This window comes from Lemur catta, chromosome 4 (genome assembly GCF_020740605.2).
Source record: "Lemur catta isolate mLemCat1 chromosome 4, mLemCat1.pri, whole genome shotgun sequence".
Lineage (NCBI taxonomy): Eukaryota > Metazoa > Chordata > Mammalia > Primates > Lemuridae > Lemur > Lemur catta.
Genome location: NC_059131.1, coordinates 91182863 through 91207795, shown reverse-complemented (window position 1 = coordinate 91207795; position 24933 = coordinate 91182863). Strand labels below are relative to the sequence as shown.

At 37.3% G+C, this 24933-nt stretch overlaps 1 protein-coding gene across 4 annotated transcripts in view; it reads left to right on the top strand.

The window, feature by feature from the left end:
• Positions 1 to 24933, top strand: part of KCNIP4 (potassium voltage-gated channel interacting protein 4) — a 1084926-nt gene that overhangs the window by 576794 nt on the left and 483199 nt on the right. The window contains exon 1 of one of the 4 annotated variants that reach the window (XM_045550454.1): positions 19615 to 19797. The exons of the other annotated variants lie outside the window; for them this stretch is intronic. Coding sequence (XP_045406410.1) covers positions 19698 to 19797 — 100 coding nt within the window. The 5' untranslated portion in view covers positions 19615 to 19697. Of the gene's footprint in view, positions 1 to 19614; positions 19798 to 24933 lie in introns of those variants that run through there. 4 annotated transcript variants of the gene reach the window in all.

Sequence of the window (24933 nt, the reverse complement as noted above, 5' to 3'; positions counted from 1 at the left end):
ATCAGGGAGGAAAATAGGTACCTGAATACTGGTTTTAGTCCACAGAGCAGGAAACAAAGTTGGGAACAGGAAATCAAAATGAGAGACTCAATCAGCTAAGGAAGAAGAAGATACAATGTCTTACACACGAACCAGGGCAGATCATCAGGAACTGGAAAACAGAGAAGTCAATAGAAGAATGGGACACAGGAATAGATGAGTAGATAGTTTGATTTAATTTCAGTGCCTGGTTCAGGTTGTCTTTAAAGGGACAGGTTTTAGCTTTCTGAACCAGCCACACAGCATCTTAAAGGTATAGTTGAGCCCTTCTAGAAGCAATGGGCAAAGCATGGCTAAGAGAAAAGAAGCTCTTTTCAAAAAGTAACAAAAGAAATGGGAGGAAGTAAAGACATTGCTGAAGCTACAGTGGGGAGAGTCTTCTAAAATTCATTTGCAAAAGGTAATCATTCACCTGAGGTAGGGGTGAGCAAGTTCAATGGCAACTTTATGTTTGAAGAGGAAGCTTTAAAGCTCATTATTCTTTGAAGACATCACATTTTTGTTGAAAACCATTCATGTGGAATGCTTTATGAGATTTCAATTAGATTTGCCCAGGATTAAATGTGAAATTATTCCTTATTTTCTCTTTGAGAGAATTAATATGTAATGCTTTTCTTAACCTTGCAATCTGGCAAAATGAATGTCATCACTAATTTATCTAGTTTATTGTTGTATAAAAGTGGATAGTGCAACTGTTTAATTCCTGGAATTCACATAATCAGAATTCTGTAGCCATAAATGTTTTTATCTATAGTTCTTCTAACTTTGATTCCATTGTGTTTCTTATGGTCAGCTCTTCAAAAGAATAATTCACAGCAGTATTCCTAAGATTCTAAAACTTGTTCAGATTCACCAGTTTTTGTAACATGTCCATGCTGATCAATTTTATCCTATAAGGTGACAACTGCTAGAACTGTGCATTTAAAGGAAATGATTCTGCTCCCTAGATTTGTCCTAATCAAATATTCCATGATGCCTCTGTTGCAATTATGATTAGTTTCCAAAGAGTAGATATGCTCTTGAATGTTATTGAACATTTAAAGTATCTATTAGATGATTTATGAAATGTTAATAATAGTCCTCATATAATTAGATGTATTAGCCTCAAGAGGAAGGTATGCTTTAGCTTATGTAGCCTGAATACTTTTTTTTTTAATGAGTTCTCCTACACTGAAGAAGGGAAACTTTCTAATATGTAAGTTGTGATATTAACATCCTACTTGAGGAGGACTTGAACTCATCTCAGTATTTATTGACATACTGGTAGACCTGAAAAAGTGTGGAACTGAAATTTTGCAGTTGTTTTCATACCACCTTCATAAACATATATTAGTAATTTTGCTAATAATGCTTCCTTATCATGATTATCCCAGTCTATGATACGCTTCTATAAATTTTATACCAGCATGGTATAAAATTCTCTCTGGTATAATGTTCCCTCTTCTTGGCGTATTCTTCCTTGGCCTGTAAAACTCTTACTCATTCTTCAAAACCCAGGTTGGGTCTCAACTCCTTTGAGAAGTCTTTCTGAATAAAACTTCAGGCCCACTGTCAGCAGCATTAAGCCTTTCCTCATCTGCATTCCATAGCACCATATGCCTTTCCCTAAACCACCATTCATATTGTTTTGTAACTGTGTGTTCAAAGGTTTCCCTCACTAGACTGTGGAGTTCTTGAGAGCACTGATTCCATCTTATTCTTTTTTATATACTAATGACTAACACAAGTTCTGGTGCATAATATATACTCCATAAATATTAGCTGAATAAAATATGTTGGAAAGAAAATCTCAGATTGCTATTTAAACCTTGATTTACATACTTTCTCATGCCTTTATATCTTGCCTCTCAACAAAATTATAAGTTCAATAAGTACAGGAACTATGTCTACTATTTCTCTCTATCCTCTTGGGAGCACACAAAACAATATTCTTTTTAATCTTTCAGGTAATCAAACACTGTATATTGATTGTTGCTCTTATTTATCAGTCAGCATACTGTCAGATAAGACATGAAGTGATTATGTATATTGTTTCACATGAGTTTAGCATTTATTGAAATTATCTAGATGTTAGGTTCATTTTTTTGTTTTTACAAGACTGAGGAAACCCAGTGTATAGTTGTGACGATTTAAGTATTAATGAAGGCAATGATGCTTTGTTCTCAAGACATGTCATTTCTTAATGTGGTCATAGTTGGCTCATACATAATTCAATGGTTGATGAAAACATGGCAAAGCTTCATCAACTCATGGCCAAAAGTCATTGGAGATTCTTATTGGATCTCAAGTATGGCATCAATTCCCTTTAATTCAATTCAGCACATATTGAGTGATTACTACATGTTATACATTGGACAACTTGCTAACTGTTAGGTAAAATGAAAAGACTTCAGACAGAAGACTGAAATTTTATTCATTCCTGACTATTTCTCTTATAGATAATTTAGGTTAAATTACTTCTTTGACATCAGATTTTTAATCTGTGAAACAGAGGATATGAATCTCAATCGCATAAAAGGTTATAAAAGAAACAAGCCTGGTACAGTGTTCGGTATCTAGCTGGTTCTCAACAAACATTAAACTTCTGCTTCACCTAAAAGAAGAGCCTTTTGTCACCGTCTCGCCATGTATATAGTAGAAGGAGGAAACATGAAGGTCTCCTTAAGAAGACAGGTCCAGCTACAAAGAAACAATGGGAATATAGGTTGTTTTCCAGATGTCCTTATGTTAATAGCGTTATTATGTGCTGGATTTTTAAGGGAAAATGTATGCCAGGACAGTATTATAATTCAGTTTCAATTATAGTAACTGCTATGTACAGTAGGCTAGCCAAAGGTTGATGAGTAGCCTGTGCCCAGGCCCTGGATTTAATAGCAGTAATGGCTTTGCAAGGCCACTTCGGCTCCCGTTACTGTCCCCTCCTGATTTGTGGCAACCTTCTCCCCTGAGGTAGGGTATTGGTGCCATCTCCTTAACTGGCTCAGGTTTCTGGGCAAATGTTCATTCTTTTTGAGAACTGCCAGCACTCTATTTCTTATATTTCATTTAAAGTACAGTGAGACAATACATTGTTGCCCTTTTCTTTCTTTCCTTCCTGTATCTTCTCTTTCTCCCTCTTCTTCCTTCCCTCCCTCCTTCTTTCTTCCTTTACTTTCTTATTTCTCTTTTTTTTTTTTTTTTTTTTGAGACAGAGTCTCACTTTGTTGCCTGGGCTAGAGTGAGTGCCGTGGCATCAGCCTAGCTCACAGCAACCTCAGACTCCCGGGCTTAAGCGATCCTACTGCCTCAGCCTCCTGAGTAGCTGGGACTACAGGCATGAGCCACCATGCCCGGCTAATTTTTTTTTTATTTTTAGTTGGCCAGATAATTTCTTTCTATTTTTGGTAGAGACGGGGTCTCACTCTTGCTCAGGCTGGTCTCGAACTCCTGACCTCGAGCGATCCACCCGCCTCGGCCTCCCAGAGCTAGGATTACAGGCGTGAGCCACCGCGCCCGGCCCTTATTTCTCATACTCCTGTTCTTTTTATTCTTCTCCCTTTCTTCCCCCTCTTTCTCCTCCTCCTTTTCCTTCTTCTTATTTGTTGTGTTGCTACCCACTTAATGAATGAATCCCCTTGCCAAAAGTGCTCTTCATATTGTCTACGGTTTAATATTTCATTCCATTTTATTCTTGCCAGTTCTATAATATCTGGTGGTGTACTTAGAAGTCTTCCCTACTACCTGTGTTTACATCTTCCCAATACTTGTAAATTCTTATTCTGTCCTCTGGCTGTCACTTAGCCAGATAATAGGCATTTATCTCCTTTAATCTGGCCTCATAAATCAAATCTTTATTTTCCCTAACATTTTTTTTAACATTCCCTAAATGGTTTTTAATTTGTCTGCATCTTTCTGAAATGAAAGTACCTCAGACTAAATGCAAGACTTCAAGGCTAAAACCTTGCTGGCTACACTTTGCCATTCTTTCTTTCTGAACAATCACTTTGTAACAAGTAAATGTAGCACCCAGTTCTTTATCTTGCCAATTGATTGCTTTGCAAATTCAAGTAGATGAAAAAATGTATTTTTTCCAGGAGTCAGGAGAACAAGTGTTTAAACACAGATTTACTACTATTTGTGACATTTAAGCTTAAATTTTATGTGACTAACTTTCCTTATGTCTAACACTGTCACCTCTCATGAGCAGGGCCCAGACGGGGATCAGGCAAGCAAAGCCTACAGTAGGCACTTGCATGACTCTGAGAATAAGCACCACCTTGCATTTTGCATCTCAGATGCCTCACTAATATAGTGCAATAAATGTGAAAATGCTCTGAAAAATGTGAAGACACAGACAAATATAAGGTCTTGCCATCATTGTTCTTTACCAGTTTAACTCAACACAACTCATTAATGGTACAATTACTATGCAGTTGGAGCTTACCTTTGCCAAATTTTTCTCCAGAGTCCCCTCAACTCACTCTTTCAAGTTTCCCAGTGCCCAGAGTGTGCTAGTCCCTGCCTACCCAAGCACCGAGGCCAGAACAACTAAGCCAGTAAACCATTAAGACACAAACATTATTTCTTTATCCTGCCATCAACATTTAGTCATTTACATGCCTATTCCCTCATAACTCTGCTTATCTGCTCCCTTGATCATAACACGCTTATCAAATGAAATTACTTCTGCTGTTGTGTCTATAGGAAGGACCAGTTTAATGTGTAATCCACTTCAGATCTCAAATTTGCAGTTTCATTAAGGTTCTCTGTAGACATGATGCTTTATTCCCCAGGTGCTCTAATACATGGTTTAGAAAACTTTTCCAATCATGAGCTACAAAGAGAGACACATTTTTTATCATGACCCAGAACATACACAAAAACACAAATAAATATAACTGAAAAAAAGGATTTCACAAAATAGTGTTCTTTCTATGTGCAAAGCACTCACCTAATCCATTTTATCCTTTTTTCTTTTATTTCTTTTTTTTAAATTTTCTTTTTCTTTTATATTCAATACTCCTGACCATAAGCCTATGATGCTGGTTTTGCTATCCATCAGTGTGACACAATCAGCTTTGAAGAGAAAAAATAAATAACTCTAAAAGATTGTTATTTAGTGGAACTGAGCTGATGAGCTGATTGTTGTAGGAAAGTTTTTAACTGATGTCTGTGTGAATATGTGTGTGTCTGTGTGCATCTGTGTAGGGTGATTGGAGAAAATATTGCATGGACTTGAGTATGGGTAAAAGGGAGTTCACCTTGGTAGGGAAAGGATTGTCCAGTGTGCATTGATATTTAATAGTTTACTAGGTAATCCAAGAATCAGAGGATTTCAGCAAGATGTAATGGGGAGATTAGATAGATAGATAGATAGATAGATAGATAGATAGATAGATAGATAAACAGTGGTACATGCAGGAGAGAGCGACCTCCAAAGATCCAGGGAGGCAGTGGCATCAGTAAAGTTTCTAAGGAAAAAGAAATCGGTGATTGAGATGCAGGTACTTGGGGTAAGCTATGGACATAGCTATTGGGGGGAAACTAGTTATGAGCACTGAGGCACAAGTTCACAACGGGGCTGCAAGCAAGGTTAATTCCATGCTATTTCATGTGTCTCTTGATTTATTGCTCCTTAAGTCTATTCTGACTGCATATATGATTTGTCCAACTACCTGCCAGTTGCAACCAGATGATCAAAGCTGTAGCACAACCAGCATGATTAAGCAGCACCTGGTAAATCTTGGGAAGCAGACAGGTCTTGGCTTCTTCAGATTCATCTTTGCCATTTCCCTCTTGCCTGTGCATAGAGCAGGCCCTAACTACCACAATAGAATTTGCACCTTCCTGAATGGATTTTAATGTATTTTTTCCTGACTTATTTCAGAAGTTCCCTTTTCAAATTCCCCTGATATATCATCTACTTAGGGTTGTACCTTATTCTTCACAGGTGTGCACAGCCATTATCAATTTAATAAAATTCTGGAATTCATTTTTTAACAGGAAGGATTATATTGCCTTTCCTCCACAGCTTGTTTATAGCTTAAATATAATTCCTTTTTAAACAATTTCTTATAGAACATCTTTTTATGTCTCTGATGTCCAGAAAAGATAGATGCCCAAGATGGTGTTTTACCTAACCTTGTAAAATTGCAGGATTAAATGCATGAAGAGCAAATAATCTTCTCTCTATGCTCTGGCTCTTTAACAAATGAATCTCAAATTTATGTATAAATTTGCAGTTACTAAGACACATATCAAAAAAGCATTGCAAAAGCAACAGGATTTTAGAATGAGAAAAAACCAAGTAGTGTGTCATTTTCTCTTCCACCATTTGGTGGTACAATAGTGACGAAGTACTTAAATACACAATGCATAATTCTCAAACACTATAAAAGTAAATAACTGATAAAATATATAGAAAAATGACCTTTTCAAAATCCCATTTCAAACTTTTAAAGTCAGGAGCTTAAGTGAATGCTGAATCTGAGCATTTCAAATGCTGAACCTAACTTTTCCAAATAGAATAGAATTGTAGAGGCTCATTTCTACCCTGGGTAGCAAGAAATTAATTATTAGGATTGCTTTGACTCACAGTGATGCTGTGAACTTCTAATTATTCCAGGTAATATAGGTAAGGGTAGGACATAATTGAAAGTCAATGATAACATGAAACGCTTATTCTAACCATGGATTTCAACCTCCTTCCCTAGCGAACTTTCACATAAGCTAATGGAAATAGCTGGGTTGCTTGTATGTCATTTTACCTGTCTCTCTTGCATGTCTCGCTTTTTGATGAAGCTATTTACAAGAAGTAAAGTAGCAATTATCAAAATGTGATTAGAAGAAGTAATATGTCTTTGTGTTGGATAAAGCTTGAGTTATTTTTCATTCTAATGGTGGTGGGATTACTTGTAGACTCTAGGATCTCTCTGTGCCATGCACATGGAAACCATGTGCAGGTAGAACCCTGGCCAGCCACTTCAGGCTTCGAGAGTACACGGTGGTTGCTGGTCAGCCAGATGTGACACTATTGGTGAAATGAGAGAAAGCTTCACTCCATGTGAAGCTCAGGCAGCTGCCAAGGTGCTCATCACCTCCTCAGGATAAACAAGGCATTTAACACTGTAGATACCCCACATTTTCAGAGAAGCTTGCTAACAAGGATATGGCTCTAAAAATTTCATCCATTCTCACTCTCACAAACTCTGTGGAGGTTTGGAGCTTTGAGCCTGATGGCAACCAGCTGTGGACTAGAACAGACAGGGAAGGATAACTTATAAATATAATTTAGAGACAGTTCTTAAAAGGGGAGTTCCAAGATTTTTCAGCAAGTCCAGCATAAGTGGAACCATTGCATAACTTCCCAACATGATCTCTGTGAATGGTAGCAGAACCGTTCAGATACACAAGTTCTGAGGGTAAATACACACACTTACTTTCTGCTCTTTATACCACACCTTGTCAATTTATGTATATCATAGTGTTTGCTTATTGACCAGGTTGTTCAAATTATCTAATTGGTAATTAAAAAGCAAGCAAACAACAACAACAACAAAACCCTGGCTGATGTAAATACATATTTACCTATTATATTTCCTCCATGAATTTTTAACATTTTTTTCTCCAAAAGGAAGCTATGGAGAAATGATTAAGGTGTTTTTTGGATACTGAATATCAAATATATATATATATATGATTTTATATTAATCAAAATGATTTCTATGTTCATTAGACAAAATGTGTTGGTTACCTTTATGTTAAAATTATTAAGGATTTAAAAAGTATGGAAAAGGGACAAGTGGCATGTGAATTGACAGTTCGATCAAATCCAAAATATTGTAAAAAGCATTTGATATACTTGATAATTCAGACTAGAAATCAAGTTTGCCTCCTGCTAATGACAAGAGTTTGTATTCCACAAGAACACTGAGCCACCTTTCCGGTATCTCTTGAATGGCCACCCAAGAAGTGTGAAGGCCAGCACAGCTCATGAAAACAAACTGATGTTACCTGTGACAATACCAGGTATTTTGGGTTCCTAAGGAAATGGAATATGTAAAATTCGGAGCCAGCTATTCTCAGCACAGAAGCTGACTTCTGTAAAGTTGGTTTAATAATTTGGAAGGCTGCATCAGTCAGTGGGGTAGTGGACAGTAAGTTATTTCAATAAAATAAATTTGGATATTCAACACAGGAAACACATACTAGAAAATGAGAGGGAAAGCATAATTTTGCACATTAGTGATTGTCTTAAAACACTCTGGATGGTCTTAGATTGTTCTAGATTGTCTTAAAATCACTCTGGATTTTCCAATTCAAATAGCTATTTTGTTGGTTAATAAATGTACTTACTATCAAACTGGCTCTTAACATAGCTCCCTTTTCACACATTACTGCTGTCAGGTTTCAAGTTCCCAGGTTGCCAATGGTCTCACTTTTCTTGAACAAAAGTGACAAATGAAACTCTTTTATACCAAGGTGTTAGTGATTAATGTTTTCTGCCCTTTAAGTCATTTTCAGGGCACCTGGAATGCTTAACATGAAAAATTAAATCTTTAATGGTGGACTTTTAGACATGGCGATGCTTTGTAGAAGGGTCATGTACCTGGCTTCAATCTTCCTTGTGCCCTGCAGATAGCATGCCATTAGTTTCTTTCTTGTTTCCTTCTTCCTTTCCATCCCTTCTTCATTTACTACAACATTTACTGGTCAACTAATATATTTCAGGCACATGGATAAATACTGAGGGTAGAAAGACAGTAAGATACAGCCTCTCCTCCAAGGGACTCATGATTTTGTAGAGGAGACAGTATGTCCACCAGTTCATAAATCTTGAAGGTATCACAGTTGAGATAAGTAAAAGGCAGAAAGAAAAATGGGGTCAGTCTTGTCTGATTGGAAGAGGGGCTCATGACAGACTCCATTCAAGTGGAAACGTTTAAGCTGATTCTTAAATGATGGGTAAGAATTTCTTGGAAGGAAAAGGAAGCAGTTGGAGAAATCAGCCTGGCACTCATAATGTCTTGAACACAGAGTGTGAGGACAGACTGTCAGAAGATAAGGCTAGAGAGTGCCTTAGTCGGTTGGGAGGGGTTTTATATGCCTTGCTATAATTTTTGAATTTCAGTGTGTGGTCAGTGAGATACCACTGTAAATTGAAGCTGGGAAATTGCATGTTTCTGTCACTCTGACAACAATGTATACTGAGGGTAGATCAGAGGGGAAGAGAGGTTTAGCAGAGTTGTAAGAGCCGTGTATTGAGTGTGCCATAGGCCAGACAGGGCACTAGATTCTGGATGTACCTTGAGAACAGAATAACCATAACACCTGCTTCCTTCTAATTATAACAATAACAACAGTAACATTTACTTATGGCTTATTTGGTACCATTCAAGTGTTTGACATATTTTAATGACAGTTGACCCTTGAAGGATGCAGGGGTTAGGGGTACTCCACACACACAGTAAAACGTCCGTGTATAAGTTTTGATTCCCCCAAAACTTAACTGCCAATAGATCATTGTTGACCAGAAGCCTGACAAGTAACGCAGTCAATTAAAACATATTTTGTATGTTATGTGTATTATATATTGTATTCTTGCAATAAAGTAAGCTAGAAAAAAGTGTTCCTGAGAAAATCATAAGGAAGAGAACATATATGTTCTATTCATTAAGTAGAAGTGGATCATTACGAAGATGTTCATTTTTGTTTTCTTCACACTGAGTAGGCTGAGGAGGAGGAGGAGGAGGAACAGGGGAGGATGGTCTTGCTGTCTCAGGGGTGGCAAAGGTGGAGAGAAGTCTGTGTATAAGTGGGCCTGTGGAGCTCAAACCTGTGTTGTTCAAGGATCAGCTGTATTTCAATTAAATGACAACTCTGAGATATTATTACTGTCTATATTTTATAGGTAATGCAACTAAGGCTAAGAGATGGTATCTGCCCAAATCTGTGTAGCTTTGTGGTAAGCACCAAGTTAGGATTTATATCCTGGCAGTATTTCACTGATCTACTGTGGTGGAAGCAAAGGGATATTCATAACATTAGCCATGACCACAGTGGGAACAGAGACAGACCACAAAAAAAATTGCAACAAGATGCCGGAAAAAATAAAAACAGAAGTACAGGAAGAATCTGTCCTAAAATGAATGGAATCTGAGAGCTATAGTGTTAGGGTCTCAAACATGCTGCTCCTCACCTTTTCTAGATAGTTCTCTCTGCTTTATACATGTCAAGGGATGATGCCAGTCAGTCAATGTGCCATTTCATGCCAGAGTGGGCAACCAGAGTGCTGCTGTGGTGTTTCCTAACCACTCGCCTCCCCTCATTGGCGGGAGTGGTTGATGGACAGCTTACGCTCCAGAACGTCGCATCTTTCTGTTGGCTCCTGTGCATTCAGCAGCCAAATGTCCTGTATGCTTTGCTTCCTCCAAGATTTAGTTTGAAAAAAAAAAAAAAAAAGCATAAAACAAAAAACTGTCCTTCAGCCTCCCACAAGCACAGGACACCTGGCATGCCACTCACAGCTTAGAGCAGAAACTTGCTGTGCTGAGCAGAATTCTAAAATGGTCCTCAAGATTTCACCCCTGGTGTGGACACCTTACATAAGCACTTTCCTTTGAATGTGAGGAAACTTGCAATTATGATAGGATATATCCACAACCACAATTATGTTACCCTAAATGAGAGAAAAGATTCTGTAGATGTAATTAGGGTCCCTAAGCAGTTGACTTTGAGTTGATCGAAAGGGATGCTAATCAAGTAATCCCTGAAAAGAGGTCAGAGAGGTTGGAAGCACGGAAGACATTCCCTTGCTAGCACTGAAGGAGCAACCTGCCGGGCTGTGGAGAGGGCATGGCACCAAGTGCAACTTCTAAAAGATGAGAGTGTTCCCTATTCAATAGATAGCAAGAAAACAGGGTCCTCGGTCATACAACCCTGAGGAAATGAATCCTTCGAACAACCTGGGTTCTCGAATGAGAAGCCAGAGCTTCAAGCATGATCATAGCCCCAGCCTATACCTTGATTTAAGCCTGAATAGAAGACTCCACTAACCCACATGCAGACTCCTCATGAATAGAAACTGTGAAATAATACATCTGTGCCATTCTAAGTTGCTCAGTTTGTGATGATCTGCTATTGAATAATAGAAAACTATTATTCAACAATACCACAGTTCAGAGAAGAGCCATCCTGAGTTGTCAAACCAGCAGTTCCTACTTGACTGGCTGATGACCCCTCAAAAGAGTTTTACTCTGATCATGGCTCTATGTATAATAAATTTAACATAGCATGCCTTCAGTTATCCATAAAAGTTAATCTTTAATTTTTGCAGCTGCTTTATATTATTCAATGCATTATGTTTTTATTACATAGATGATGACTTTTTTTTCAGTGTGTTCCTACTAACTGCATGTCTTGTGTGTGTTTTTCAAATAAAACATTGTTTAATTATTATTTACAACTCAGTACTAGCATGATATAATTATCATGGCTATTATATTGAAATATTCCTGTTGAAAATCAAGGTTATTAACAAGTGATTAAGTTAGAGTTGTTAGTAATTAAACCACAAAGTATAAGTAGCATGAATAATTGTCATGGTGATGTATAGTACTTTTACATTTTGTATTTCTTTGGTGCAATAATGTAATAGAATAAACAAATTTTAATACTCTATTACAGTGAGGAAGTACAGCATGCCAGCTGTAATGAGGAATAATTTGTTGGCAGGAACAATATTTGGAATGAAATCTGGCTAAATATATATCTGCAGCTAAGATTTCCATTAAGCAGGGCTAAAATCTGTAGAAATATCCCCTGGGTTTAATGATCACATAAATAATCCTGTTTCAATTATTCTAGTCTTACATGAGTTCATAATAAATGAATTATGCATCAGACAACTTTGTGTCCTTTGTTACTTTTATAGTATCGATTTAGATAAAGATTAGCCCTAGGGAGTAATGGGGAAGGGCTCCATGTGGCTGCTGTTTTGTTTTTTATTAGATCTCAAACTGAAATATCTACTTTATCTAAATCAGCTTCACACTTCCAAACATTTGTATCCATCAATTGCTATTTACTTCACTTAGCTTGCTTATTAAGATGGCTGTACATCAGTGTTGTCCCTCACTTAAGTGATTACATTTGAAGCTAAAAGGAGAATTCTCCAGGGATAGATGCAAGCTGGGAGATAGCATACGAAGCAATGCAGAAAAGTGTAGAAGGGTTCACAGCCCTCTATCTCTACTTAATTCTGTATCTGAAACTCACTGGTAAAAGAAAGTTGTCACGAATGCAGGAAATGAATCATCAAGGAATACTTTAAACTTTGGAATAGAAACTTTTATCTATTCTCAAATGATTTTGAAATTGGTTACTCCTATGAGGAAAAAAAAATAAACTTTCTGGAGAAGTTTGAGAAACTGATGGAGCCCCTGTGTTTCCTTAACCTTGTCGAGTTCGTAAAATGTGTGACTCTCAGCTAGTTTTTGATAAGCTGGAGGAATGTCTCCCTGAAGGCTATGTTCCTCACATGGGTATTTGAGCAGATTAGTGTAGTGTTTCTCACAGTGTGGTCCAGAGAAGTCCTGCATTAGAAACATTAAAATGCCTGACAAAAGTGGAGATTCAGGACCTCTATCTCAGATTTACCAAATAAGAAGTTCTAGGGAAGGTCTGATAATTCATTCAGAGGAAAATTCTTAGACAATTCTGATGCATACTGCAGTGTGAGCTACAACAGTTAATGTATATGTATAACCATTTTGTTCTCTGTTCTCTCCTCCAGTGCTGGACACACTTGCTACCAATTCCATTAACCCCATTTATATTCAATCCTGCAAGGATGCACTAATGTATAGCTTCAACGTGTTTGTCACTGCCTATTGTTCCTCCATTTAACCACCTTCACCCACTGAGCAGCTTGCCTTTGCTATTTATCCTTAGGACAAGGTTGTCTGGTGAAGTCTAGGTGTATGTTGCTCCCTCACTACTGAGGATATTGTCTAGTCTTGGAAAGTTGAGTGTGATGCATGGGCAGGGCTGATGAAACTGATTGAGCAGTGAAATATGCCCTTGAAGGTGAATTTCCTCAGCAGCCAACAAGACCCTTTGAAAACCCACTTGAACCTGAATAGCGTCTGTGCTCTGATGCCATGCCACCACTTCATTGCATTGGTTCTTCCTGTGGAGTGTTCTAGAATGGAAGATGATTAAGATGTTCTCAAACACCAGTGTCCAAGAAAGTTATTTCAATGCTATTTACATTTTTTTCTTTGCAGAAGGGATACTTATTTATTAAGAAGAGCAATTTAAAAGCCAAGTCATTATAAATTTATACATTCTTCCTATATTACTTGTGCTAGAAAATGGTGGTAAACTTCATGGGTGGGCATGACTCAATTAGAGATCCCCTACTCCTTCTTACCCACATAGTGGCTGGGAATAATAATAGTACTTAGCTCACTGAGTTGTATGAGTTTATTGAGATAATTCATGTAAAGCAATTAGAATAGTTCTTGATGTGTAGCAAGGGCTCAATAAATAATAAAAATAACAGCAAATGTTTGTTGAGCATTTATAATATGACAGTCTCTATTCGAAGAGCTTTTCATGAATCATTTCAGCAACTTTCCCCAAATCACAAGGCTCTAAAGTAGCAGAGTGGGGAGTTGAACCCAAGCGGGCTCTTAAGCTGTGCATTATACTACCTCTTCCATAAATGTAACTCATTATATCTTCACGGTATTATTGAAACACATTTGATGCCTTGTGCTTATTTTATTTCAGTTCATTTTGAAGGGCCAGCTATGCTTTCAATTCACTCAGTCATAAGATTTATCCAGGCTTCTTTTGGATCAAGTAACTGCCAAAGGAAGAGAATGAGTTAGAGACAGGCTGCAGATGCTTATGTTGTGTGTCAAAATAGGAGATGGCCTGAAAAATGAGAGGAAGAATCTTCCTGGGAGAACCTGGGCAAGTGATTTGGCTGGTGTTGACTGTTTCCCAGGCTCAGGGTAAATTTCCTGGCAAGACTAGTTTTCTTCTCCATTGGTCATGTAACATGGACTGCCTTCGCTATGAAAGAAAAAATATCACCTATTTGTCTCTATAATACAAGAACAATGCAATATCTCTATATAAAGCTCATCTTGGTTTCATTCTCCCACCTCCCACTTCCATTAAAGCCAAATGGACTCTCCCTGCTCTCATGATACTTTCCCTATGAACTTAAAGGCTTTTACCCAATGCTGTCTTGAATTTTAGTGGTTTTCAATTACATCTCATGATCTTGGGAGTCAGACCTGGGTTTAAATCTGGGTGGGATATTTTCTGGTACAATACACTGAGTCCTCTGTTTCTCAGTTTCCCCTGGGAAAATGGACATATCAATTGAATCTACCTCATAGGGTTTATGTGAGGATGCAGTGAGAAAATTCATATAAGTGTTTAATACACTAGTCTGTCAAATAGTGATTATTCTACACACATAGTTGTCATCATCTGTTGTTTTTAATAGATTTCAAGCTACACAAAGACTGGGGATAGGATTTTTATTATTCATACCCCCATATATAGTACCCAGACCACAAAGTTAACAAGTGAATGAAGGATGAATAATTAGAAACAAACTGAGTGAAGGCTGGCTTTTGATCAAGTTAACTAATTGAGATTCTGAGATGAGAGTACAGATAAAGCTTAATCCTTCTCTCCTCCCCTTTATAATTCCATCCCCAACATGGAATTTGAAAAGAAAGATATGACTAACCAGAATCCCTTTTTTCCCTGCCTCAGTTCATCAAAGGGTAGCCTCATCTCTCCTTTTATTAAGAAAAAAATTATTTTTTGAAAGGTATATTGCTGAAAATGAAGCAGAAATGGGTTCATTACTGCAAGTAACTGGTCATTTTGAATAAACTGCACTTAAGGGGCATACTCTGAAGTGCAAAAGTAAGAGCGATTAAGTGTGTTCATTTTTCTAGGGACAGGCAAAGGGTAACCCTTCATGTGGCAGTAGAACCTGAGCTAAAGGACTCCCCCAAGTTGCTTTGTGGAACCTACTTTATACAGTGGGACCTGTAACTACCTCTAATCTTCTCAGTAGTTTCTTGAGGGTGCATTGTGCGGAAGATTTTGGCAAACTACCACAATAGCATCCCTTTTCTCTCACCACCACCTCATACTCATTTTTCACATATACACAGGGTCAGGGCACAGTACGTTCTTGGGTCTAAAATCTCAACAATCCAGAATGGGCAAACAATCTTTTAAAAAGTCACGATAAAGTGTTGGTTACATATGCTGATGATGTTTGTTATCTTAAATGCTTCATCTATTCCTTGCCACTGTTAAATACATTACATGAGAAATGTCATGACAGCAGCACGCAACTGTCAGCCCCACTAGCTTCTGATGCTTTGGGACATGGGGTAATTTACTAACTCTTCATAAGCCTCAGATAAGAATGAAAATCTTTATCTTCCTCAAAGAGTGGTTGTAAGAATGAGACCATCTGTGTGCTTATCCAACTGCTTGACAAAGTATATGCTCTGTGGAGATTAACTGTCATTTACAAGTATTATTGTGCCTAATCCTCACAACACCTGCTAAAGGAGGGACATTGGGCCCATTTTGAAGACCAGAAAACTGAGGTTTAGAGAGTTACTTGAATGAGGTCAAAGGTTGGGGTCAGTGCTCAGGTTTCTTCTTTTCTGTTGGACATTCTTAGTGTTTCTCTTTTAAAAGGGAATTCAATTCCCTATAGGAAGAAAAGATATTGGATTAATATTTTAGTTTGAATCCAAGCTCTGACTCAAAACTAAGGGTTGCATATGTGGCCAAGTCACTTTACCTATGTAGACTGTAGTATTCTTTCAGCTGAAAACCAAGGGATGACAGTGGATGCTGTCCAAGGTACTTCTCACCCTCCTTACCAAGGGTTTTAAGATAATCTGGGCAGGGAGACCCTCTCTGCTACCTTTCTTGTATTACTTTCATTATTCACATCAGCAAGAACCACAATATTCACATTAAGTGCTGAGGGTAGAACACAGCCAAGATCCTCCAGTGTGCAGTGCTCACGGCTCACCTTAAAGCAAAGTGATAGGAATACACCCTGCTATAGATGGGTTCCTCAACGCCTCAGAGTGCTTCCTCCTAAAAATACTCAGAAACCTCACAAGGTCCACAGGCAGACTAGGCACTCTAGATAACAGGCAATTGGATCCCACCAGATCAGTGAGAGAAGGTAGCTTTTTAGGTGAAAAGATCAGTCAGATTATTCATTCAACAACCAGTCACTCCCTCCTATGTGCCAGGCACTATTCTACAACTGTGGGTACCACCGTGAATAAGGTGGACAAAAAGCTCTGCCCTCAAAGGTAGGAGTTTATATTCTAGAAATTCTGGAAGAAGCGATATTTGATAAACAAGTAAACAAATATACACGCCAGGTGGTGACAATGCTTTGAAGAAAAGTAAAACTGATTCAGAAAGTAGTGACTCTAGGGTCAGAAGAAGAGGCTGTTCTACATAGCATGGTTAGCAAGGGTCTTTCTGTGATGGGGATTTTGGAGCTAAGATCTAAATAAAGTTACTTATTCATGGGAAGACCTGGGGAAAAGCACTCCAACAGAGGGGACTGCAAAGGCAAAGGTCTGAGATAATGAGGTAAACATGAGGAAAGGAAAACCCTCAGACCTTGGAAAGAGCAACATAGCAAAAAGGGAACCCATAATTATAACATCCAGGCGGGGTGGAAAGACCTTCACTCTGGCAGTCTTCATTAGCTCCCTGCCTGCACACATTTCTCAGCCCAAGGTCGTCAACTTTAAATGTGAACACAAAGGACTTGACTAATTACATCCATTTGTGAGGCAAGCCAAGGGCTCTCCAGAGTTCTTTGTCATAGCAAAACCTAGAAATAATCCCATTGGAGTTCAGAGGTGATGTGTGTTTAAGTAATAATAATCCTGTGAATGAGCAGGAAGAAACATCCATGCATTTAATTAACTACTAGTTTGAACTCTTTTCATGTTCCAAAGTTAGTAAGGTTAATGGATTAATTGGAGTGTTACAAAACAGTTTGAAAGGATCATTTCAGGTGTAACCTTTATTCCTATGCTGATAAGTACTTGTGACAATATTTGGCTTTTTAATTCATTTAAAGCTGTGTGGAATAATGGGAAGAAATAATAAGCTTTGTATTAAATAAATCAGAGTTCAAAGCTTGGTCCCATAATTCACTAGCTATGTGACCTTGAACCTGCTACTTAAACTCTCCGAGGCTTAGTGTTCACCTTGCAAATCTTATCTAATTATGTCTATTTTCAGAGTGGCTAGGAAGGAGCATATGGTGTATGATAATCATCTAGTCTACAGTGACTGATATTATCCAACAAACATCTATAGAGTGTAAAGTGTCCCCCACGGAGGCATTGTGGAAGGTGTCCAGATAAGGAAGGCATGATTTCTGCCCCCTGCAAGCTTACCCTTTAGCTGAGAGAATGTATACCCAAGTGGCTACAGTATAATGCATCATAAGTGGGAAAAGTTCCATAAAAACACAAATAAGGAGAGATTTTATCCAATTCTGGTTGGAAAAAGTTTCATGGAAGGGTTTTAGGATCTTGACAGACAGAGATGGTGTGGAAAAGTTTTGTTTCCCCCCACCTTCCACCCCCCCACCCACACACACACACCAAGTAGTGTGGTTTGAGCAAAGGCCTGGAGAAAAAAAAAAAAAAAGATTGAGTTTGGGAAAAGGTAGCTGAGCTATCATGTATTGTGTATGAACAGAAGTAAGACCAACGAGGGGCAATCCTCAAGCTGGTACCAGATCATGGACAGACCAGGAGCTTGAACTTCATGCAAACAAAGAGTCATGGAAGGTTTCTGATTGAGAGAATGATAAGAGGAAGGCTAAATTTTAGCCAGAGTAGATGATGCATGGTATGAAGAGAGCATGGAGACATGAGATAAAAACAAGTGCTGGTAGTAACTGAGCACTCACTCTGTTCTAAAAATGGCACTCATTAATTCCCTCAACAGTATGATGAGCTGGGTGCTATTATCATGCTCCTTTTACAGAAGAGGACATGAAGGCATGGAGGTGTTAAGCAACCTACTTACAGCCACATAGCTAGTAAGAGGTCCCAGACCTGCTCTGGAGTCCGTATTCTAAACCATTACACTAAACTGGCTCAATAGCCAATGACAAGTGACAGATGCTCACATTCTACAATTCTCTGCCTTTGCCTTATGTCCTTTGTTCTCTTCAGTCCTCAGTTTGCTCATCTATGAAATAGGAGATTTGAATTGGCTTTCTGAGATGCTTCTATGTCCTGCTTTTTTATTTGTTTTTTTAATTCTATATTTCATCGTGGGGCTAATCTATTTGGGCAGTGTTAGGAGAAAACAAACAAAAACAGGAAACAGTTGTGTAAGACAGAGTCAAAAACTTCTGGCAAATTTTGTTTTTGATTTTGTTTTTCTTCTCAAACTTTCTGGCTCTTCTGTTCATACACACTACATGATAGCTCAGCTACCTTTTCCCACACTCATTCTGTTTTTGTTTGTTTGTTTGTTTGTTTTGTTTTGTTTTTTTACCTCCAGTCCTTTGCTCAAACCACACTACTTGGGGAGGGGAGCGGGGGAAATGTACTTAAATCATTTTTTTAAAAAGCATGGGGGGTACACACTGAAAAACACATATATGTGTGTGCATATATCTATATCTATATGTATCTATATAAATATATATAGGTGTATTGAATGGTGATTATTTAATGCATAAAAGGTAGCTGCTAAATTCTAAAATACTATACAAATATTAACATTACCTGGTAGTTTATCACACTTGTGCTTTGAAATGGTGTGATAGTGACTACTCAGAACAGAATATTCATTTGTGATGACTAAGAGTGAGCGTTAGGGTAAGGCAACTCATTGAAAAGAAGAAAGTCAATATTGAAAGACTCCCTTAAGCCTCGTTTCTCTCTGCACTTACTCAGCTAGTTGGGACAAAATGCACACTGATTTCCCTGACTAGTAAACAATGTTTCCCGAAGAGCTGCATGCAAGCTGTCACTAGGCTTGCTCAGGTTTTTCTTCGTATTTCAAGGTGCGGTGCTCTGGTCCCTGTCTGCAGCAGGAGTCCAGCCCCTAGTTAGTTTCCGCTGTTTCCAAGGCAACTGGCCAGCCCAACAAAGCCACCGTGGTGGCGCGGGCGCGGAGTCCCGGGGCCGCCAAGCCATCTCCGCTGCGTGTTGTGTTTCCTCGGGACGTTCCTGGTGACCTCCTGGGTCTTCGGGTGATTTGCACGTTACTTCATGCGTGGCCGTCTCTCTGTGTAAGAGTGACAACGAGGAAGCTGCTAATTCTGACAGGCCCGACTTTATCCGGCTGCCACTTCTGGCCTCTGCTACACCGACAGGATGAATGCATTTTCTCTCACTCACGCCCTTTCTCTGAGCCTCTCCATCTCCTTTCCTTCCCCTCCTCTCTCTCTCTCTCTCTCTCTCTCTCTCTCTCTCTCTCTCTCTCTCATGCGCTCTATCCTCCTCCCCTTCTCCCTTCTCCAGCAGTAGCCTTAATGTAGTTTAATGGCTTTCCAAAGAAAGCCAGGCAGAAGAGCACTTCTCAGTGGCTGTGGTCGGACCATGACCTAGCTGACCATGAACTTGGAAGGGCTTGAAATGATAGCAGTTCTGATCGTCATTGTCCTTTTTGTTAAATTATTGGAACAGTTTGGGCTGATTGAAGCAGGTTTAGAAGGTAAGGGAGTGCTTTTTAGTGACTTCTAAAAATTCTCTGTTTTGCAATGAAAATTTCTTAAGCAAATGTAAGAGGCACCTGAAATGAGATCAGAGAAATGTTACTCTGGGGTGGACATGAAGAAAGCCAGATTTTTCAGGGTAGGAAAGATTAATAAAATAAACTTTTTGTAAGTTGCAGTAATGTTTTCACAGTAAAAGAATGTTAAAACTGTGAGAAACACTGAGAATCAAATGTTAGAACCAAAACTGAAGAAATCAAGGATTTTTAATGGACATGTCTGCTTATACTGAGAGTATTTAGTCCCTGTGATGTTCAATTATTTTATCTAATACCCCCTTTTATTATATAAGTAAATTTTATCAGGGTATGTTGTGAGGTGCACTTGTTTCTTGCTATGCAAAAATGCATTCACCAATGGAAATGGATATACATTTATAATTTCTTATGGTTTAAGATCGGAGGCTAAGAATGACAAGCTTTTTATAAGACGGTGATCTGGAGAAATATTTGTAATGTTACCTATTGTACATACTAACAGAGAGTCTAAGGAGAAAAGAGTCTCCAACTCATATGACAGACTTTAACATACACCCCAAATAATCAATTGTTTTCAAGTATTGCTGTTTACATTCATAAGAGACTCATTCTCCTATTCTCCTTAACAATCATCTCTTTCTTTAAAAAATAAGATATATGAACTTGCCTGTGCCTTTTCTTGAATTAAATGTTTCTCTGAGAATTTGAGTAAATTTGGATTATTATTTTCTTACTGCTCAGAACATATTTGAGAGTATGTTTGCATACAGCCAGTTATTGTTTCTCTAAAGTTGGCATGGCATTTTTTAAAAGCATCTCTGGATGATGTTTGACGTAGTTATGTTTGGATGTTCTTCTTGCTTCAAATTTTAAACTTAAGTAAAAAGGCAAAGACATTATACATGTATTTACATCCACAACTCATCCAGTCCTTTAGAGAATGGCTGACACAAGGTGACATAAATAAGATTGCATTTACAAATATCAACCATCAAATTAAAGTGTGTCACTCTGATGTAGGTTACCAGAAACCTACATTTATAACTCCCATTGGGGGGAGGGGGCGGCGGATGGTGGAAAGCTGTGTGTGTTTGTTTAATTTTAAAGTAAGTTTGCAGAATGCTTTTGGCAGCCCTCTCTGATGGAAAAACATTTGTAGTTCTAAAAAGAGGATCAATTCTAAATTCTGGAAGTGATCACTGCTCCTTAAAATGAACTTGATCTTATACGTTGTCGTGAAACCACTAACTTTATTTGCCTTTTCTGCTCATTAGTGTGTATTATTTTACCTGGGAAATGTGATTGGGACATCCCATTTTAAGGTACTGGTTTTTATTCTGAGACTGACGGTTATACGGAATAATTATCAGAATACCTAGCTCTGTTGAGTGACTTGTTCTATCTTATTTCACGGGTGATGTGTGGTCATTCTTTAAGCCCTTATGTTGAGGGCTTCTATTCTGGATTTTGTGCTGACACCTACTCTAGAATTGGTTTTGCTTATTTCAGGAGCAGATACCCTCACTCTCCCATATGAGAACTTGTGTTTCCTTCTTCTGAGGGCTGCTAAGCTTCACGAAATTATTTATTTTTCTTTTCTCTAATTACTTACATTCTAAACTGCACTGATTTATATGAACAGTTTCCTTTTCATAATTTATATTTTACCATATCAGCATTTTCCAGGCCGACGTTGGGCTAATACTATGGAGAGAATGTACTCTCTCAGAAACTTCAATATAAGTCCATATCTGATTTCCATTATATTTAGGAAGTAATTTTAAATGGTAAAATATTGATAACCACATTAAGAAAGAATTATATTTAATGGGTTCAAGTTGATAGAGGCAGAATGCAGTAGTGCTTTCCATTTTGAAGTCTGTATACGACTTCTCTCCAAAGTGAAGCCTAGAGTGAGAAGCCTTTCAAAACAATATTGAAGTTAATTGTATACTTTGCTAGCTGGAAATATAAAACTAATAAATAGACTAATATATGTCATTGAATATGCTTTAAATCTGCAGATCAGAATTGCACACTCTAAAGTTACAGACTAACTTTAATAAAAAGGATAAACAATATTTAATAGCAAAATAGCATCTTCATAGATTTGAGAAAATTTCTTGAAAAAAGAAGAGAACCCTGACTCTCATTTCATTCAGATTTATTTTCACATAGGACTCCCCTTCCTCCACTACCATTTTACATATCTAAGTTGAGGAGATAACAATTTCTTTCACCGTTCTTATTTTTGTCTGCTCAAATGTCCTATCAAAGAGTTTGAGTATTAAGTAGAAAATTCTGAACCTAGGTTAAAAGCCCTATGAGGGTAATTGGGAACTTTTTTCTTAAATGATTAAACCTTTTCATCTAACCTTATAACTGTTTTACAGCATAGGCATCATTCAGAATGTAGTTTTTCTTTTTTGTATTATTACATTTGCAATGTGCATTACTTTCTGAAGGTTATATAAAATACTACTATGTTTGCATAATGTAGTTATTACTTTGTTTTTGATATGTATAGAATAAATGTACTTCAAAATAAATTGGTAATGTAAAAGTCTAAACAATTTGTATTTGCTTATCTTTGAGTGCTTTGAGTTCCCATTTTTTGCAGTAGTGTAGGGATTGGGTCCATGAATGTCTTGGGTCCTTCTATTCCAGTCTATGTAAGATATGCATAAATACATAATGCTACACATAGACTCATGTCATATATTCATGAACTGAGAGTTACATTTAGCAAGTGACATTCTTTCATGTGAAAAAATAAAACAATAGTAGGAGCATAGATTCTTATATTTCCTCTGCCACTCTCCTGCTTTCTAACCTTGGATAAGTCACTTTACCTCTCTATTTGTCTAAAATGAGAAAACTGGAACTGATAATCTCCATGGAACTTTCCATTTCAAAAATTCAATGAGTCTACCGGGTAATTAAAATTTGATAATTTATATAGCACAAACCCTTTGTCATAAAATAGAAATCAATGGCCTACTTTGGAATTGATATGCAGTGCAACTGTTAGACTAATATTTCCTCCTCTTCCATAGTGAGATAATTCATCATACCTCAGGGAAATACTCATTGTATTTCAAGAGAATAGAGAAATGTCCTTTCCTGTAGCCTCTAGAATTTGACATTTGGTGCTGCTATTTCAGGCATCGTTGTGATATAGTTTCTCAAAACTTGCACAGAGTTCCAATAACAAATAAGCACAACATATTATCATTTATTAACTTTTTTGGTGATTTAGTTAAACTTCGAAGTTTTATTTTTAGGAAAAGTAACCTTAACCCCAAGTCAGTGTGTATGCAAATAATAGTGTTAACTTGAACAAAGTTGTGAGGATAATGCACAATATCAGTGGCCAGTGTTTTAAATTCATGGACTTTCTCTACTTAGTAAGGAGTTTAGGAAGCTCCAGAGCTATGCTGGTTTGGAATACTCCTAAAACCTCACAACAGTAAATTGCCTGTTTTTCAGCCATAAAAATGAAAGTGGTTTTCCGTTAATACATTCCAGGGAGAAACTGAATCAAAATTGTAATGACAAAGCTATTTCATTATTTCTGTATGCAACACTGGACTATGAAAATATCTACTTTTCATCCAAATATGTATTAAATTATGCCGAACTAGTTGCTGAATTAAGAATGAAACGTCCTTCTTCCAACCTTGGTAAAAGCAAAATCGCACAAAAATACATTAACACACAAGGTTTGGAAAAAAATATCACTTTTATTAGTAATTGTCTTTGATCAAAGGACAAGAAGTTATCAACTGATAACCTTAGTCCTTTTTGGAATAAGCATTAAACTTTCTTTTATATTTAGGTCACTTTATTTAGCAGATATATGTAATGCTATAATACAATCTTCCTCAAAAGGTCTAAACAAGGTATTAGCTGTATGTACAGAGATAGATTTTTTTAGAGCCCAAGTTCTTAATTGTTCTGTGCTGTTGACAGAACTTTGGAGGTGCTAGATCTGTCAAGAAATGGGCCAACTGAAAAACATCACTGTGTTTCCAGACTATGGTGCTTAATAAGGACCAAGGGGCTAGAGATGACTGGGAGGGCCTATTATTTCCATGTCAAATAGCTTAATTGAAATTCATAAAGCAGAGTCTTTTTTTAATTCTCTGAGCATTCTGCTTCACGAAATGCAATGGTATGCCAAAGCTGATGCATATTTGAAGTATCACAAAAGTCTTTCTAAACCATAATCTTTAAGAAAGATAAAAATAATGTATAGTGATATTAGAAAACTTATACATAAAATCTTTCACACCATCTAGGAATGGAATAAAGGGAATGCTTATACCATTTAATTTTCTTTAGGGTCTCTTATTGTTATTCTTTCCTTTATTTCAAGAACATTGATGCATAAAAGGGGACTACTGGAAGAAGATTTAGTATGTTCAGAGAACACACTCAGAGGATCTGAAGTTATTTTGCTTGGATTCTAATCACAGCTTCATTTCTTATGACTCATGTGATTTTAGATTATTACTTGACTGACATAATCCTTATTTTCATCCATAAAATGAAATATTTATAAATAATATTAATCTTGTTTTATTGAGGATCACCTATCTACCAGGTATGTGTTAAACACTACTATAGTATAGTGTGGTATGGTATGCTATAGTAATATCTTATTTAATCTTCACCATCATCTTCTGAAGTAGGTACTATCATTTCCACTTTAGACATAAAGAAACTTAGACCTATAGAGGCTAATTAATTTGGCTCAAGGCTACTTATGGCCAGAAAATCATAAAACTGGGACTCAAATTCAGACCATCAGACTCCATATCCTTTTCTATAATTTTAATTTCCTAGAGATTACAAATTGATGACAATGGCCAATAATTATGTGAAATGCAGAAGGTATTAAATCAGGGATCCATTAATGGCTTTCCATAAGCTTTTCTTTTGAACATATTCTATATGTGAAACACTCTCAATCACCGGCATTATTTAATAAGCATAAGCGTGTATACTGTACTATTCTAAACACAATGTAAAGAATATTATAAAGGATACATGTTATAAATTACACAAAATCTTGTAACAGAAATGAACTGACAT